This window comes from Myxine glutinosa, chromosome 12 (genome assembly GCF_964187855.1).
Source record: "Myxine glutinosa chromosome 12, kmMyxGlut1.1, whole genome shotgun sequence".
Lineage (NCBI taxonomy): Eukaryota > Metazoa > Chordata > Myxini > Myxiniformes > Myxinidae > Myxine > Myxine glutinosa.
The window spans coordinates 86,286,824-86,304,600 of record NC_136272.1 but is presented as its reverse complement, the minus strand read 5'-3'; the positions used below and the strand labels follow the sequence as shown (position 1 = coordinate 86,304,600).

General features: G+C 44.9%; 1 protein-coding gene across 1 annotated transcript in view; it reads left to right on the top strand.

Annotated features, from left to right (window-relative positions):
• Positions 1–348: 348 nt before the first annotated feature.
• LOC137437571 (inositol 1,4,5-trisphosphate-gated calcium channel ITPR1) overlaps positions 349–17,777 on the top strand; it is a 188,895-nt gene continuing 171,466 nt past the window's right edge. Inside the window, exons 1-2 of the mRNA XM_078766065.1 lie at positions 349–589; positions 2,189–2,330. Of these exons, the coding sequence (XP_078622191.1) occupies positions 2,242–2,330 (89 nt within the window). The 5' untranslated portion in view covers positions 349–589; positions 2,189–2,241. The remainder of the gene's footprint in view (positions 590–2,188; positions 2,331–17,777) is intronic.

Below are 17,777 nucleotides of genomic sequence, written 5' to 3'. Positions count from 1 at the left end.
GACCCCGATAGGCTCATGAAACGATGTGGAGAAAACAAAGTGGACCCTGTGTGGAGCACAATGGGTTCATGAAATGATGTGGAGAAAACAAAGTGGACCCCGTGTGGACCCCAGAGGGTTTATGAAAAATGACATGGAGAGAAGAAAGTGGACCCCGTGTGGACCCCGATGGGTTCATGAAATATGACGTGGAGAGAAGAAAGTGGACCCTTTGTGGACCCCGAAGGGTTTATGAAAAATGACGTGTAGAGAAGAGAGTGGACCCCGAGTTGGAATCGAGGACTTCCGCGGAGAGTGCACGCGGATCGAGGCGTGGACTGGACACACCGAGGGGGCGGGACCTTCGGCCCGCAACGAGCACGTGAACTGATCAAATCGATCGCTGATCAACGATAGCCCAATCCGATCGATGGACATTGCACAGATTTAATAAGAACGACCCTGGGGCCTGGAATGATGATCCTGCGCCAGTAGATGTGTCCGTGGGAGTTTAAGATAAACAAGTTTTTAAGAGGGGGCGAACGGGGGGCGGATACCTCGAGGTTCCGGGTTTTGCCTGGAAGTGGCTGCACTCGTCGCTCCATTGGAGGTTTGTTTAGCTCCGGTTAGTTTTCATACTTTACTTGAATTACACTCTCTCGGTAAATGGTGGTGCTACGTTTTGCTACTTTGCTTTGCTTTACTTTACTTTACCTTTACAACAAATCTGCTCGTTATTCATGACGAACTCTCTTTTTATCCTCACTGCTTTACCTCTTCACCTTTCAAATCCTTGTATAACTATAAGCAACCTTTCACTACACGGACTCTACTTCCCTCAACCTTCTGCGATGAATACTCGCCTCCCCCTCCCCCTCCTCCTCACCTGAAACCCCTGCCCAAAAAAATCCTTCGGTGCATACTCTTTATCCCTCTGCTATTTCAAGTTTTTTTGGTCCTTTTTCTCACCCCCCTCCACCCCCCAATCATCCTATACGTGATTGTCTACCTCTCATTTCACCTTGGTGCATGCTCGTCTAACCCCCCCCTCCTCCCCCAATCATCCTATACGTGATTGTCTACCTCTCATTTCACCTTGGTGCATGCTCGTCTAACACCCACTCCCTCCCCCCACCCCCCCCCAAATCATCCCATTCCACCTTGGTGCATGCTCGTCTAACCCCCACTCCCTCCCCCCCACCCCCCCAAATCATCCCATTCCACCTTGGTGCATGCTCGTCTAACCCCCCAATCATCCTATATGTGATTGTCTACCTCTCATTTCACCTTGGTGCATGCTCGTCTAACCCCCCCCCCTCCACCCCCCAATCATCCTATACGTGATTGTCTACCTCTCATTCCACCTTGGTGCATGCTCGTCTAACCCCCCCCCCCTCCACCCCCCAATCATCCTATACGTGATTGTCTACCTCTCATTTCACCTTGGTGCATGCTCGTCTAACCCCCCCTCCTCCCCCAATCATCCTATACGTGATTGTCTACCTCTCATTTCACCTTGGTGCATGCTCGTCTAACACCCACTCCCTCCCCCCCACCCCCCCAAATCATCCCATTCCACCTTGGTGCATGCTCGTCTAACCCCCCAATCATCCTATATGTGATTGTCTACCTCTCATTTCACCTTGGTGCATACTCGTCTAACCCCCCCCCCCCCTCCACCCCCCAATCATCCTATACGTGATTGTCTACCTCTCATTCCACTTTGGTGCATGCTCGTCTAACCCACCCTCCACCCCCCAATCATCCTATACGTGATTGTCTACCTCTCATTCCACCTTGGTGCATGCTCGTCTAACCCCCCTCTACCCCCCAATCATCCTATACGTGATTGTCTACCTCCCATCCCACCTTGGTGCATGCTCGTCTAACCCCCCCCCCCTCCCTCCTTTCTACAAGTGTGCCCCCTTCTAATCATACCATGTCCTTGTCTCCCCTTCCCCATTCTGCCATTCCGTATGCTTGATCTGATCACCCACTCCTTTCCCTGCCCTCCCCCATCCCTTCCCCCATCCCTCCCTCCTCATTTCCACCACCCTATGTTCTTGTACCTCATCCCCTCTGTGCTTGTATTTATTTTCTCACATTCCGTTCTCCGTTTTGTTTCATATTGCCTTTTTTCTTTTTGTTTCCTTCAACATTTCTGTTCCTTTGAGTGAGGATACCACATCAACTTAATCCATGTTTCCAGGAACCTCCATGATTTTCATTCGACCTAGCTCATGAGACATATAACCAGAGAGGATGGCAGACATTTCAAGCTTTCTGCATGTTGGAGATATTGTGTCTCTGTACACTGAGGGGAACGTCAAGGGATTCATCAGCACGCTCGGGTAGGCTGTGTCCTCACCTTTCTTGTGGGCTATCCCCCCACCGACTAGTCCCTCCAACCCCTCCACCCCCACGCTTCACCTACCAGGCCCTCCACCTATACGCTCCACCTACCAGGCCCTCCACCTATACGCTTCACCTACCAGGCCCTCCACCTATACGCTTCACCTACCAGGCCTTGCACCCCCATGCCCCACCTACCAGGCCCTCCACTCTCACGCCCCACCTACCAGGCCCTCCACTCTCACGCCCCACCTACCAGGCCCTCCACTCTCACGCCCCACCTACCAGGCCCTCCACCCATACGCTCCACCTACCAGGCCCTCCACCGATACGCCCCACCTACCAGGCCCTCCACCCCGACGCCCCACCGACCAGGCCCTCCACCCCCATGCCCCACCTACCAGGCCCTCCACCCATACGCTCCACCTACCAGGCCCTCCACCGATACGCCCCACCTACCAGGCCCTCCACCCCGACGCCCCACCGACCAGGCCCTCCACCCCCATGCCCCACCTACCAGGCCCTCCACCCATACGCTCCACCTACCAGGCCCTCCACCGATACGCCCCACCTACCAGGCCCTCCACCCATACGCTCCACCTACCAGGCCCTCCACCGATACGCCCCACCTACCAGGCCCTCCACCCCCACGCCCATTATTTGTCCATGTCTCCCTCCATTTTTTTTGCTTGTGTTGCCAAATGTGATACCATGGAGTGTTCTCTACCCTTGTTTTTTGTAGACCGGAGTGTTTATATTACTTGTAGTTCTGTTCAGAACACATCTCTTAACATATGAAGACCTCAATTAAAACAATTACTCTAAACATCCTTTTTTAATTATCAAAACCTCTGAATGATTTCTGTGTTGTTCAGCTCATGGTGTCATCCGATAATCCAAATGACTCATTTCTGCCATTGAGGGCATCGAGCTCGGGGACATTGGCGTTGCTTGGGTCGGTCTCCCCATTATGAGCTGTTTTGTCATCTAAACCCGACAAGCAGCGGTCGGACTCTTAAACCTTAACCCTCTAAGACCCGAACGGCACAAACTTTCACCCGATTTGACAGCAGATCCAAAACGACTTCCGTTTCCATTTTGTCTGCGAAGAGCAAACGCGACTGACATTTCTGTTGCACAAACAACATTGTTAGTCTACGAGAGTCTTTGTTGGGAGTGCATTACCATTGAAGATCTTTGATAAATGAAGAGGGTACCTGAGGGGTGGGGGGGGGGGGGGCGAACCCCCCAAAATCAGATGGACTTGTAAGATTGCTTACAGGCTTACATCAATAATTCATTAAAAAAAAAAAAATTGTCGTAGTGACGGTACACAGATTTTGTTTACTACTGTAACTACTTGTGATGTAATTTGGGGTCGTGTATACAAGTGGTTATGGCCCTTTATCTCCAAGTCCCCCAAGAGGTCCTAATTTGGAGTTGTGTGTCTATAACCTTTTATCTGCAGGTCCCCCAGGTGGTCGCAATTTGGGGTTGTGTCCACAAGTCTTTCTATGGTCTTCTCTGCAGGTGGTCCCAATTCGTGGTTGTGTACACACGTGTTTATGGCCCTTTATCTACAAGTCCCCCAAGAGGTCCTAATTTGGAGTTGTGTGTCTATAACCTTTTATCTGCAGGTCCCCCAGGTGGTCGCAATTTGGGGTTGTGTCCACAAGTCTTTCTATGGTCTTCTCTGCAGGTGGTCCCAATTCGTGGTTGTGTACACACGTATTTATGGCCCTTTATCTACAAGTCCCCCAAGAGGTCCTAATTTGGAGTTGTGTGTCTATGGCCTTTTATCTGCAGGTCCCCCAGGTGGTCGCAATTTGGGGTTGTGTACACAAGTCTTTTTATGGTCTTCTCTGCAGGTGGTCCCAATTTGGGGTTGTGTACACACGTGTTTATGGCTCCTTATCTGCATGTCCCCTGGGTTGTTCCAATTTGGGGTTGTGTATACATGTTTGTGGCCCCTTATCTGCAGGTGGTCCCAATTTGTGGTCGTGTACACACGTGCTTATGGTCCTTTATCTGCATGTCCCCTGGGTGGTCCTAATTTTGGAGTTATGGCCCTTTATCTACAGGTCCCCTGGACGGTTCCCAGTTCTCTTTTCACCTTGCTGTACCTTCCTTGGTTGTTGAAATGGTTGTTGAGAGTAGTGAACCATGTCCTATTTTGATGTTGGCAAAACCAGTACTTTAGTCATTGCCAATAAAGGGATTGATTTGATACCATGTCTACCATATGTTTAAAGGGCTCTTACATATTATGTCTGCAAGGTGCAGGGAGATGATCCAGGTATTGGGACATTGTGGTTAAGGGGCAAGACCAAGGTGAGATGGTTGAAGGGAAGAGGATGGGTGGAGTGAAGGGAAATTATTCCGCTTGAGTGCACCTGTGTTTTTAACTTTGTGAGTTATGTTAAAGTACTTGGGACGCACATACCCAAATAGATTCCATTGGCCTGATATCATGAGGTTGTGGTGTTTGTGAGTGTTTAATTATTCTGGGTACCATTGCTGTATGTGAAGCTTTGGGTATCTGATGTGAATACACCACCAAAGTGTGATGTCATATCAATAAAGCAATATTGCATTAATTGAATACATTCTGATCATCAAAGGCGACTAATTCGCTGGAGTGAGAATTACATTTATTTATTTATTTATTTATTTATTTATTTATTTATTTTTTGTATACAAAGTCGGGCCTCGTGGTAGAGCTAGAACACTGAATGGACCAGGACGCAACAGAACAAAAGGAATAGTAAAGATGGGGTTTGGGGGCACTAACAGCAGGGTTGAATGACACAATAGAAGGAGACTTAGACAAATAATGGGTGTGGGGAGGAATTAGGAGCAAGGAAGGACACATGGGATGGACAAGATGAATGCAGAAGCAAGCTCTCAGGAAGGAAAAACTGGAAATTTTGAAGTTGGGCTTGGGGGTTTGGGGAAGGTGTTATCGGAGGTAGAAAAGATCATGTTTTTGGATTGGGGATGATCTGAGATGGTGGTGAACAGATGTCTTGAAGTCTTGGAGGGACGAATGAGATTGAAGAGAATGTGGAAGTTGGTTCCACAGGTGGAAAGAGGAACGAATGGGTGGAGGTGAGCAGCATGCTGGATTTTGGGAGGGGGTTGATGGTGGATGGTGTGTGCCCTGCAGATACCTAGGGTGTGGGAGGGGACAAAGCACAGAAAGATCAGAGGGTGTAAGACCAGAAAGGAGGCGGCAGAAGGCAGAGAGACCACCGGCCTGTCTATGATAGACACATAGACAGGTTCATAACAGGACCTTCTAATGATCTTGAAGGCCTTGGTTTCCATGGCTTCAAACTGAGCATGGTGTGAGGCAGGGACACCAGCCCAAATGGGATGGCAGTACTACACCTTTTTGTGAGCTACAGCATTTAAGAAAGAGCCAAAGTATCATCTGTAAGCAAATGTTTAAATTCTACTCGAACTACAAATCCTCCGCCCTCTCAACCAGTGTCCTGGTACCACTAAGGTGACTGATGAATGAAGCCACGGAGATCTCTGTGAAGACTGTCGGAAGCCATTGCATATCGATGCCGTCCGAATATCTCTTACCGGTCAGAGTGGCCCGAGTGGAGACACCGAGCCAATAATGGTGACCATTACCCTCCGCAGTGACCTTGGTCTACATCTACCGTCTCATGCTAGTGTGTTGTAGCCAATGACAAGTTGAGGGTGTATTCGGTTCAAAGGCCACCCATGGTCCAAAGAAGCCTATGAGGCAGGGAATATAATTGGACCCTGTGACGTCATTGTTAGAGTTGCTCATAATTTCCCAACAAGGAGCTAGTCCCTACAAGTCGGTAGACTATCTCCTTACCACTTATACAGTTTTCAAATGGTCCTCTCCATGGCATTAGCCAAATCCTTCTTTTTAACACTTTAACAATGTAAATTAGGCCCGATCAACGCCTGTGCTATTGTTGCAAACCTTTGGTTGTTTGTGCTATTTTCTTTTTAGATCCTGTGGATCAAGCAGGAAGCAGATTGTACCATTTTATTAAAATCCTTGGTGTGACTCGGCCGGGGATGTAACCACAGAACCTTCCAGACTCGGAGCGGAATCTCCAACCATTATTCCACCGAGGCTGGTTAATTGTACCACAAATGTTGAACTTTAGTGGGTTTCATGGTGGTGCAAGTCCAGCGACCTTGTGTGAGATGTTTATTTGGCCAGGTAGACCCGGTGGTGCAATCTTTCCTGGTAACATTTCCCGAGCAGCCAGGGGAATCTTTCCCAATTGTAGCGAGTTTCGATGCAACAAAACACAACACCTGCTCAATCACCAAACTGCTCAAGTGAGTGAAATACAAAAGTTCAATTTGTTTTCAAATGGATTTTTGATATCCCAAGATGCTGTGTTGTGATTTAAAACTTTCAAATGAGCAGCGTCCACTTGTTGTACTTGTGAACCATGTGGGTGGTTGTGTTGTATATCACTATCTCCTCCCTAAGGTGGTTCACCTTCTATTGCACTTCAGTGGGTGGAGATGCCTCTTGATTATATGAATGATTGAATTGCTAACATGAACGTAATGGTGTCAAACTGGTATATACTTGTTTAAATGAGGTGCCGTGAAATGGGGGTGAATAGGGACAGCAAGGTGAATAGGGACAGCAAGGTGAATAGGGACAGCAAGGTGAATAGGGACACAAACTGAAAAAAAGTTCGGAAACTCTTTTCGCTGAAAATTGATAACCATACTGATTTGTTGATATTTGGGTTGAAAGTGTTCTCTTGTTTTTTTAAAAAGCAACTTATAGTCCCTATTAACCCATATATGGGTTAAATAGGAATAAATAGGATTTTTATGGCTGTCCCTATTCACCCCGTTTTACGGGTCAATAGGGACAGTCACTAATACAAAAAAATAATAATCAAGAAACAATCCTGAGTTTCCAATTTATTGCTAAATTGATAGCTCAGATGGATGCACATAATATGCACCCATAATATAAACCACGGTGCCAATGAAAAAAAATATGGGATAAAAAGTTTCTCCAAACTGTCCCTATTTCTTGATTATTATTTTTTTGTATGAGTGACTGTCCCTATTGACGCGTAAAACGGGGTGAATCGGGACAGCCATAAAAATCCTATTTATTCCTATTAAACCCATATATGGGGTTAATAGGGACTATAAGTTGCTTTTAAAAAAAACAAGAGACACTTTCAACCCAAATATCAACAAATCAGTATGGTTATCAATTTTCAGCGAAAAGAGTTTCCGAACTTTTTTTCAGTTTGTGTCCCTATTCACCTTGCTGTCCCTATTCACCTTGCTGTCCCCTATTCACCTTGCTGTTCCCTATTCACCTTGCTGTTCCCTATTCACCTTGCTGTCCCCTATTCACCTTGCTGTCCCCTATTCACCTTGCTGTCCCCTATTCACCTTGCTGTCCCTATTCACCTTGCTGTCCCGATTCACCTTGCTGTCCCGATTCACCTTGCTGTCCCTATTCACCTTGCTGTCCCTATTCACCTTGCTGTCCCTATTCACCTTGCTGTCCCTATTCACCTTGCTGTCCCTATTCACCTTGCTGTCCCTATTCACCCCATTTTACAGTACAAGGAGTTTAAGGCTTCCATGATAAATTGTGGATCTTGTGGTTCGAGGGTAATGTTGAGTCTGTAGTTTAACAAACGAACTGATGTTAACCAAAGGGATTTCCCTTTTGTTTTGCAATGAAGAATTTAATTTAACTGAGCAGGTTTTGTTTTATTTTCTGCTGTTTGAGGACATGAACTTGCTTTGTTTGTCATGCAATAATGCACGATGCAGAAGAAGTGACAGTCTCTCCAAATAGATGGCAAACCCCATAGTACACTGAATCCTGTGGTGAGGCAGTTGCTCTGAAACGACTTGACTTCTCTTCCTGGAAGGCAAATCCGACCGAAGGCAATCTTGGTTCATTCCACGAAGTCCGTAACAAGTGTGCGTCCACTCTCAGGAAAGCCAGAAAACAACATCTGTCCAACCTCAAGAATGAAATTTCAAAACTTGTCTCCCTCATCTAAAACCTGGTGGCACCTTGTTTTGTCTCTCTGGAGTATGCTCCCCCTCCTTCCCTTCCTGCTCTTCAAATGGCATCACAGCCGACTCGACTCATAAGAAGGCCGAATGCCTCAATTCTGGGTTTGCTTCCAAACTTGTCTCCAAACCCTCTCTCTCTCTGTACCCGCCCTACCCTTTGCTCCTAACTGCTCCTGAATTCTGTATCTTTTGCACCTGAGAATGTGGAAGAGTTTCAGGCAACCCTCGACTCTGACTCTGATACTGGACCGGACGGCATCGGCTCACATATCCTAAAAGCCTGTTCTGCTGCTCCGCTGCACATCCTCTTTCTGCTCTATTCACAAAATAATTTGACCGAGGTCATCTTCCATCTGTTTGGAAATCAGGCAACATCACAGCATTGTATAAAGAGGTGCAAAAAAGGATCCCCTCAACTACAGACCAAATTAGCTTACGTCCAAAAGTTAACTTTAAAAAAGTTTGTGAGCCAATGTGCCAGACACATATCGAGCTTTTGATAGTTTGGCACCCCACCTTTCTCTCTAAACTCTCTGCCTATGGCATACAAGGCCAACTCCTCTCTTGGAAGTTCTCTCTGACTCATACAATCTTTATCAATGACCTTTCAGACTCCATGGAAAATCCCCTTTATATATTTCCTGATGACTCCACCCTCCGTCCTGATATCCCTAATCTTTCAGACAGGAAGGCTGCAGCCTCTTCCCTCTCTTTAGACTTTGACAAAATCACAAGTTGGTCAAACACTTGGAATATGCCTTTCAATCCTGACACATCTCTCACTCTCAGAAAGGATTGTCTGGCAACCCCTACCCTCCGCATCTACTTTCTTTACAATCCTCTTGACAACCTCTTGAGGAAGGTCAATCATTCAAACTCATGGGTCTCACTATCAGTCATGATCTTTCCTGGGCAAACCACATTTCAAAGTTGGCATCCAAAGCCAACCGCGAACTTGTCATTCTCCATCATATAAAGTCCTTCCTTGGCACACCTGGACTCGTATCCTCCTACAAGGCCTTCACCCGAAGCTTGATGGAGTAACTTCCCTTCTCTCTCGGCTGGCTTCCCTGCGTTACATCTTGCTCAGCTTGATGCTGTGGAAACCAAGGCCTTCAAGACTATTGGAATCTCCTGCAATGAAGCTGAATCTATAGGCCTATCATTTCACTGTCGCAGACAGGTCGAGGGTCAATCTGTCTTCTGCTGCTTCCTCTGCTTTTTGTACTTTTCTCCCCGCCTTATACCACCCAGGAATCTGCAGGGCAAACATGGTCCACATTCCCTTCTGGTGGAAAATACCTAAATCCAGGATCACTGCTCTCCTCCATTCATTCGCTCCGCTTTATTCCCACCTGTGAACCCAACTTCCACTTGATCTTCATTTTCATTTTTCCCTCCCAGTTTTCAAGCCCACTGTTCCCCACCATCTCAAATCCACCCCAATCCAACGCCATGATATTTTGTACACTCGTTAATCCCACTCCAATCCCTCCTCCATCCTTATTTCCAGTTTTCACTCCTTGCAGTGTTTTTGCCGTGTCCATTTTGTCTACACATTCATCATCTTGTCCACCCCATGTATCCTCACATGCCCCCCATTCTTCTCCACACCCACTGTTTGTCTGGCTCCCTCTATCTTGGCCTTCTACTCTGCTGTTGGTATTTCCCCCTGTCTCTCTCTCCTGTTCCTTTTGTACCCTGTTATGTCCTTATCCGTTCAGTGTTCAACTCTTGCACGAGCCTCGACTATGTCTGCAAAAAAGAAAAGAAAAGGAAAATGGTGATTCTTCACCATTGAGATGTGGGGCCACAAACATATATACAGTATGTATATATATATATATTGCATAATATCTCAAAAACCTGTGGACGAGTTATGACAAAACTAGGTGGGGGAGTTTGGTAGGTGACTAGAACAAGCCAATTATATTTTGGTTCAGGTCCGGATCCAGATCCGTCCCATCAGTGGATACAAAATGTAACCTGTTCAGCCTGGCGGAGGTTTGCGCTCCACCGAATGCCCTTCTAGTTCCTTATGAAATGTCATTAAGACTTCTCAATACGTCATACACCGGGGTACACAGTGTATCAACCAGAGTTTGGAGGGCGTACCTGTAATTCTTCATGCCTCACATTCTTTGGATATGTATACATTAATTTTAATGCTTTAGCTCTTCAGTGGAATTACAAGTTGGTTTCTGGAATGATAAAAGGCTTCAGGTTTATAGGACGTCAATGGTTCATACCTGTGGTTGTTTTATGTTTATGTTTTTGCCACATCTTGATGACAGATCAAGTGTGGAATTTTGCAGTTATTTATAAAGTGGTGCAAAGTCTAAACAGGCAATATGCACGAACCAGCGGAATTTACAAAATGCATCGGACGTTTCCTGCCTCGGCTTGCTTATTTGATCATGATATTTGGAAACGTGACTCGATACACTGTCATGAGGCTCGTTGAAAGCTCGTGTCTTGTGCGTCTGTGTCTTGTGCGTCTGTGTCTTCTGCGTCTGTGTCTTCTGCGTCTGTGTCTTCTGCGTCTGTGTCTTCTGCGTCTGTGTCTTCTGCGTCTGTGTCTTCTGCGTCTGTGTCTTCTGCGTCTGTGTCTTCTGCGTCTGTGTCGTCTGTGTCTTCTGTGTCTTCTGTGTCGTCTGTGTCTGTGTTCTCTGTCTGTGTCATCTGTGTCTGTCTTCTCTGTCTGTGTCTGTCTTCTCTGTCTGTGTCATCTGTGTCTGTCTTCTCTGTCTGTGTCTGTCTTCTCTGTCTGTGTCATCTGTCTCTGTCTTCTCTGTCTGTGTCGTCTGTGTCGTCTGTGTGTCTGTCAAACACACACCTGACTATTGCAATACTGTCGCACGAGACTAAAAAATCTGAAGCTTCATATATCTGATCTATGTCCCGATGTGAGTGAATAACTACGTTTGTGATGTCATAGATACGTGTATGTGGGCTGTTGTGATGTCATAGATATGTGTACATGTGTGTGGGCTGTATTCGTGGCGTGTTCAGGTAACGATGGCATTTTTGCTCATAATGAATGCGCTCCACCAGTGCCTTTCTAGTTTTCATGGTGTATTATGTGTGTGTCCATAATCAAGTACGTACTTTTATTGGTGTTGTTTTTATTGTTGTAGTAAATTTTGTGCCTGCTCTAAATGATTGTCAGGATAGCCAAGTGGTTTGAACCCTCTCCTTCAGCTGTCTTACCTGAGTTTGAATCGCGACCCAGCTATAAAGTACCATCCTGGTGTTTTGCATCAATGTGTGAGCCATCCATTGGATGGACATTAAGCCTGGTGTCCAGTCTAGCAGCATTAGTTGGTGGACGTTAAATATAGCATGGTGTTCTCTGTGAAGAGTTGGAGAGTTATCACCACCATCATGAACAAATTACAAATATCTGTCACCTTCAATAGAACATCAGAACCTGGCCAGCTGGTTCGTGAAATACCTGGGCCAAACACGCTCCCTGTCCGACCCGAAAAGGTGGTGGGAATCATTTGCTTCATAGAAGAAGAAGAAGAAGAAGAGGAAGAAGAAGTCTAAGTCTAAGTAGTAGTTAGTCATATATACATATGTTTATGCTCTTCATGTGGAATAGGGTAATCCCACTAGCATGAGGGATGACATGTGGTGTACATGTTAGTGTTCAAGGTGTGAGGGTAATTTGAAATTCCATATTCACTAATATGATTGAATTAGAGAATAAATTACCGTTGTTGGTAAAATTTATTGTTCAGACCTGGGAGTTCATCTTTAGTCACTTCCCCGCACAGCAGGAGATGGGGTTTTGTAATCGTGTCTGTCTGTCTGTCCGTCTGTCAAGGCCATAGCCTTTTTACCTTTTGACATCAAATATGCAACAAACCTTTTCTTATGAGAATATGGAGAAGACTAACTGATAATTGGGTCAAAATGTCAAAGGGTAAATTAATAGTAACTATAAACGACCCTTATTGGTGCATTTCAAGCGTGAGACCACACGTGTTTTTTCCTTCCTTGGAGACGCGTTCTGGGAATCTGGTTGCATAGCGGAGTCGGTTGTGGTGCCGTTTGAAATGAGGGAAGGGATGGAGGGAGAGCATGTTCCGGAGACTTTACTAAAATGGTTGAACCGTTTACGTTTTGTATCCCATTGATAGGCCGGATCTGCATCCGGACCTCAAGCAATATGTCGCCGGCGTGTTCTTGTGAACTACCCAACCCATCCGCCATGTTTTGTCATACTTCGTCCACAACTGTTTGAGATGTCGTGCTATATATCGTTTTTGGTCCTATCCCTGAATGGTGAAGAATCACTTTTATAAATTAGAAATTCTTTGATCCGGATCCGGATGTTCACCAAAATCGAATCGGTTCTTCCTCCTCACACACCCAACATGTCCAGCAAGTTTTGGTGCAATCCATGTATAACTTTTTGAGATATCCTGCTCACAGACAGACAGACGCACAGACAGATGTAGACAAGGGTGAAAACATAACCTCGATCCACCTTCAGTGCAACGACTTGCTTGAGTAAAATTGCTGATGTAAAACACTATGTACAAGCGTTACGCCTAGGTCCCCCGTCGGTGAAGTGATGTGAGTCGACAAAGTGGAAGACGCAAGGCGGCCATCTTGGATTTTGACGTGGCGACCCAATTTTCAATAGGGTTCTTCCATATGCCGAGATACACCCACACACCAAATTAGAATTCGGTCCTTCGCTTACTTTTATAAAGATATTGCAGTGCACGGACGCACACACACACACACACGCACACACGGACGGACGCACACACGGACGGACGGACGCACACACGCACGGACGCACGGACGGACGCACACACGCACGAACGGACGCACACCCGGACGGACAGACGCACACGCATGGACGGATGGACGCACGCACGGACGGACGGACGCACACACGGACGGAGGGGAAAACCATAGTCCCCCTTTCGCTCCGCGGTGCGACGGGGGACAAAAATGAACAGGTGACGCATCAGGTACGTGTGTGGTAGCAATAGAGATTGGTTTATATATTGTGGCCTCCTCCATCCATGAATATCTAGGAGTCATATTTAACCAAACGATGGGAATTCCTCTTTTTTATGATCGTTTCGGCTTCATTATTCCATTCCAATAAGGTCACCATCATTCCTTGCCCTTGGCTTGCCACCTCTTTCTCAGCTACAATCGGAGTAGGCCACAAGTCTGTCTTGAATTTTTTTTTTTTTTTTTTTAAACAATTTCTTCAGTGAGCATTTTTCTCTTGACAGATTTGCTCGAAGTAACAATATTTCTCAGCAGATTCTCTAGGCCAGGGACCGGTAATTCGGGTTTTAATCCATTCTCGCAGAACCTCCTCTTGCATCTCCTCGGGAGTCAACCGCCGCCTTACAATTTGTCACCGGCATGTGTTGCCTCTCGCAATTCGGCACAGCAAGAATAATGGGCCTGATGGGATCCTGACACACAGTCAACGCCTCTGTAAGCAAGCGCCATTTGCCCGTTGACCTTCTGTATTAGAATGTGACTATTACACGCCATTGATGAAGTCTGCTCTCGATGGTTTGGTTTGCCGAGTGAATATTAATCGTGTGAAGCATCAAAATTAGAAAACTTAAATAATGTATCAACAACCCACGTTTCATTAATTTTGACTCTTTTGTTACTTGCAAAATCGAAGATTTTTCAAGTATATTGGTCGGTTGCGTTTGTGCGTCTGTCTATCTGTCTGTTTGTTTGTTTGTCTGTTTGTCACCGACCTACAGGTCACAATTCTAAACCGATCGTCACGAAACTTCACCAAGTTGTATTGGTCGTCCCAATTGAGAAGCCTATTGTTTTTGGGGTCAAAAGGTCAACATAGACCAAAGGTCACCAACTTTGCAAAATTTCTAAAATCCTCAATTTTCATCCGATTGACTTGAAATTTGAAGAGGATTTGCATATCTGGTCACTGAATTCAACCACAAATTATATTTTAGGTGAACATAGGCCAAAAGGTCAACATAGGCCGAATTTCTAAAATCCTCAATTTTCATCCAATTGACTTGAAATTTGAAGATGACTTGCATATCTGGTCACTGAATTCAACCACCAAGTATATTTTAGGTGAACATAGGCCAAAAGGTGAACATAGGCCGAATTTCTAAAATCCTCAATTTTCATCCGATTGACTTGAAATTTGAAGAGGACTTGCATATCTGGTCACTGAATTCAACCACCAAGTATATTTTAGGTGAACATAGGCCAAAAGGTCAACATAGGCCGAATTTCTAAAATCCTCAATTTTCATCCGATTGACTTGAAATTTGAAGAGGAATTGCATATCTGGTCACTGAATTCAACCACCAAGTATATTTTAGGTGAACATAGGCCAAAAGGTCAACATAGGCCGAATTTCTAAAATCACCAATTTTCATTTGATTGACTTGAAATTCTAAGAGGATTTACATATATGGTCACTGAATTCAACCACCAACTATTTTTGACGTCAACATAGGCCAAAAGGTCAACATACGCCAAGTTTTTAAAATCCTCAATTTTCATCCGATTGACTTGAAAATTGAACAGCATTTGCACATTGAGTCACTAAATAGGGAAACTAACTATTTTGAAGTCAAAAGGTCAAAGGTCAACTCAAGGTCAACCTTACAAAATCATCATTTTTCATCTGAAAAATCGTCACTTTTCTTCCTGTTGACCCGAGCTTTGATCAAGATTGTCAATTTTAATCTTGATGAAATGGACAATTTGCTGTATCAATGGAATTTTTTTTTCTTGGGGTGGGGGGCGGATTTTGCAAGTATCGTGCTCCGCATGACGTCTTCTTGTTTATTTATTTATGATTAATCGATGAATGCTTGTTCTGATTTATTGAGGAGGTTTCCGGAGCATTTACAACTTAGTTATGACTTTGGCCAATATTGATTTTGATGTTTCGAGTGTTTCTGATCGTTGTGCTCGTCGAGAGTTGAAGTTTAACCGAGACTTTGTTTGCAATGCCATGGGCCCATCTAGGAGAGCTGCTGCACAGATTACACAAGGGATAAAGACCAATAATGGATGGGAATGTACAGGCCGTTTCAAAATTCTGGAATCATAGGAATTTCTTTTTTGGAGACCATGCCTTTGAGATGTTGAAGATGTAGTGGATTGATAAATGATCAATACATTGTCCAGATTTAATGCCACTTGACCTTTTCTTTTATTTTGGGACACCGAAATCAATGGCTTATACTACGAGACCATGTACAGCACTAATGACGATCTAAATAATGAAAGCAGAATCTTCTCAGCTCGACGCCATCTAAACCAAGGCCTCCAAGATCATTGAAATATCCCTCACTAAAACTGAGTCTATGGGTTCATCACAGACAGGTCGGTGGTCTCTCTCGCTCTCTCTTCTACCACCTCCTTTCTGGTCTTGCAACCACTGCTCTTTCTGTGCTTTGCCCTCCTTCCCCAAGGTTACTGCAAGGCTCTCATGGTCCACCATCAACTAGGCTATCAGCTAGGGGGATCAACCGGTACCAAATTGAGGGAGTAAGGCTAATAATGATTTTTGACAAGGTTTTTACCTCTAGAATAAGAAAATATGTGATAGCAAATTCAACGATGTAGCTAAATGTGTGTTATCACCCATTGATACATTTCAATGGGTGAAATGTATCAATTCATTGATACATTTCCTCTATGTCGAAAATATGTGGTGGTGCGATACTTTTTTCCATGTGTATACTTGCAAATCTACTGAATGCCAGTTATTTTCGTGCATATTTTGTGCATAAAGTTGTTGCTATGATGGCAGCCATTTTGTGAAATTGGGCGCCATATTGGATTCTGTCTTCTTGGATTAAAGTTCAGATGATGTATTTCATACTTTAAGAGAGTTGTAAAGTCTTAAACATCTCAAAACGCAATGCTATTTGTTACAAATTCCTACAAGAATATGAAACATGGTGTTTTTAATAGAAAAACATGCATTTTGGCGGCCATTTTGAAAATGAGGTGATAACACCCATTTAGCTACATGGTTGAATTTGCTATCACATATTTTCATATTCTAGGGGTAAAGACCTATCCAAAAATCAATATTAGGCTTACTCCCTCATTTTGGTACCAATGGACCCTATTTTGGGGGTCTGGCTGATGGCCTAAACCACCTTCTGGTGAAATCCAGGATCACTGCTCACCTCCACTCATTCGTTCTTTTTTCCCACCTGTGGAACCAACTTGCACTTTCTCTTCAATCCCATTCTTCCCTCCAGATCTTCAAGACGGCTGTTCACCACCATCTCAAATCGTCCCCGATCCAAAAACCATGATCTTTTATACCCTCGTCAACCCCATCCAGATCACTCCTCCTACATTTCCAGTTTTCCCTCCTTGGAGTTTCCTTCTGAGTCCATATTGTCCACTCCATGCGTGTGTTTTGCGTCCTGTTACGTCTTGATCCGTTCAGTTGTACCGACTCTTCCATGAGCCTCGACTATATTAAAAAAAAAACCCCGAATATACTAAAATCGATGTGTCCATGTTACGAAACGTTCAAAGAAACCTCCATACAAGAATTGATGTGTGTATGCATGTCGATGGCTGCAATTTGAGCAATTATTATAATAAAATAAATATCCTTATGATTCCATACATTTGGAACATCCTTTAAAACGGAAGATTATAACCTGTGCTCCGATCACCTAGGTTGCAAGTTGTGTAAGACTAGGCCCAAGTCCACAATGCCGAGCAGATTTCCCTGTATGGTGCTTCTCCTTGTGTACTGGTCTGTAAGCAAATGTTCGCAGCGGGATATGGCGTTCGGTAATTGCAGAGAAGAGAAACGTGATTAACGAATCCTTGGATGGCTGAATCACTCCATTGTGTACACACCTGTGATGTGCACAACCAGGCACTTGATTCCAGAATGGGAAGTGAAGAGCAAGTGGACAACGACAAGCGTTTCGACGATTGATGCACTTTACATTGAGTGTTTGTGTAGTTTGGGATGGTGGTGGGTGGAGGAATGCGACACAGATTTCTCTCTCTCTTCCATCACCCACCTACTGTTTTTTAAAGATTAGAACAAATTAATCTTTGCTGTTGAAATCTATTGACCGCTGTTCTGGTTTTTTTTTGCACTTCAATGAATGTCCATGTTTTTCTACCATTGACCTGTTCTAGTAATCCATTGGAAGATAATGTTTGATGAATAGTGTCCGTCACCTTTCCAGAGTGTCACGTGGTTTAAAAAGATAAATGCCCAGTTTGGTTGAGATTTATGCTTCAGTACATTGGAACCGCTTCGCTGTCGGTGCTGGTGGCCACCCCCGTCCCATGTTGGTGGGCGGTGCCCCCCTCTACCCCCACAGTATGGATACTGTGTG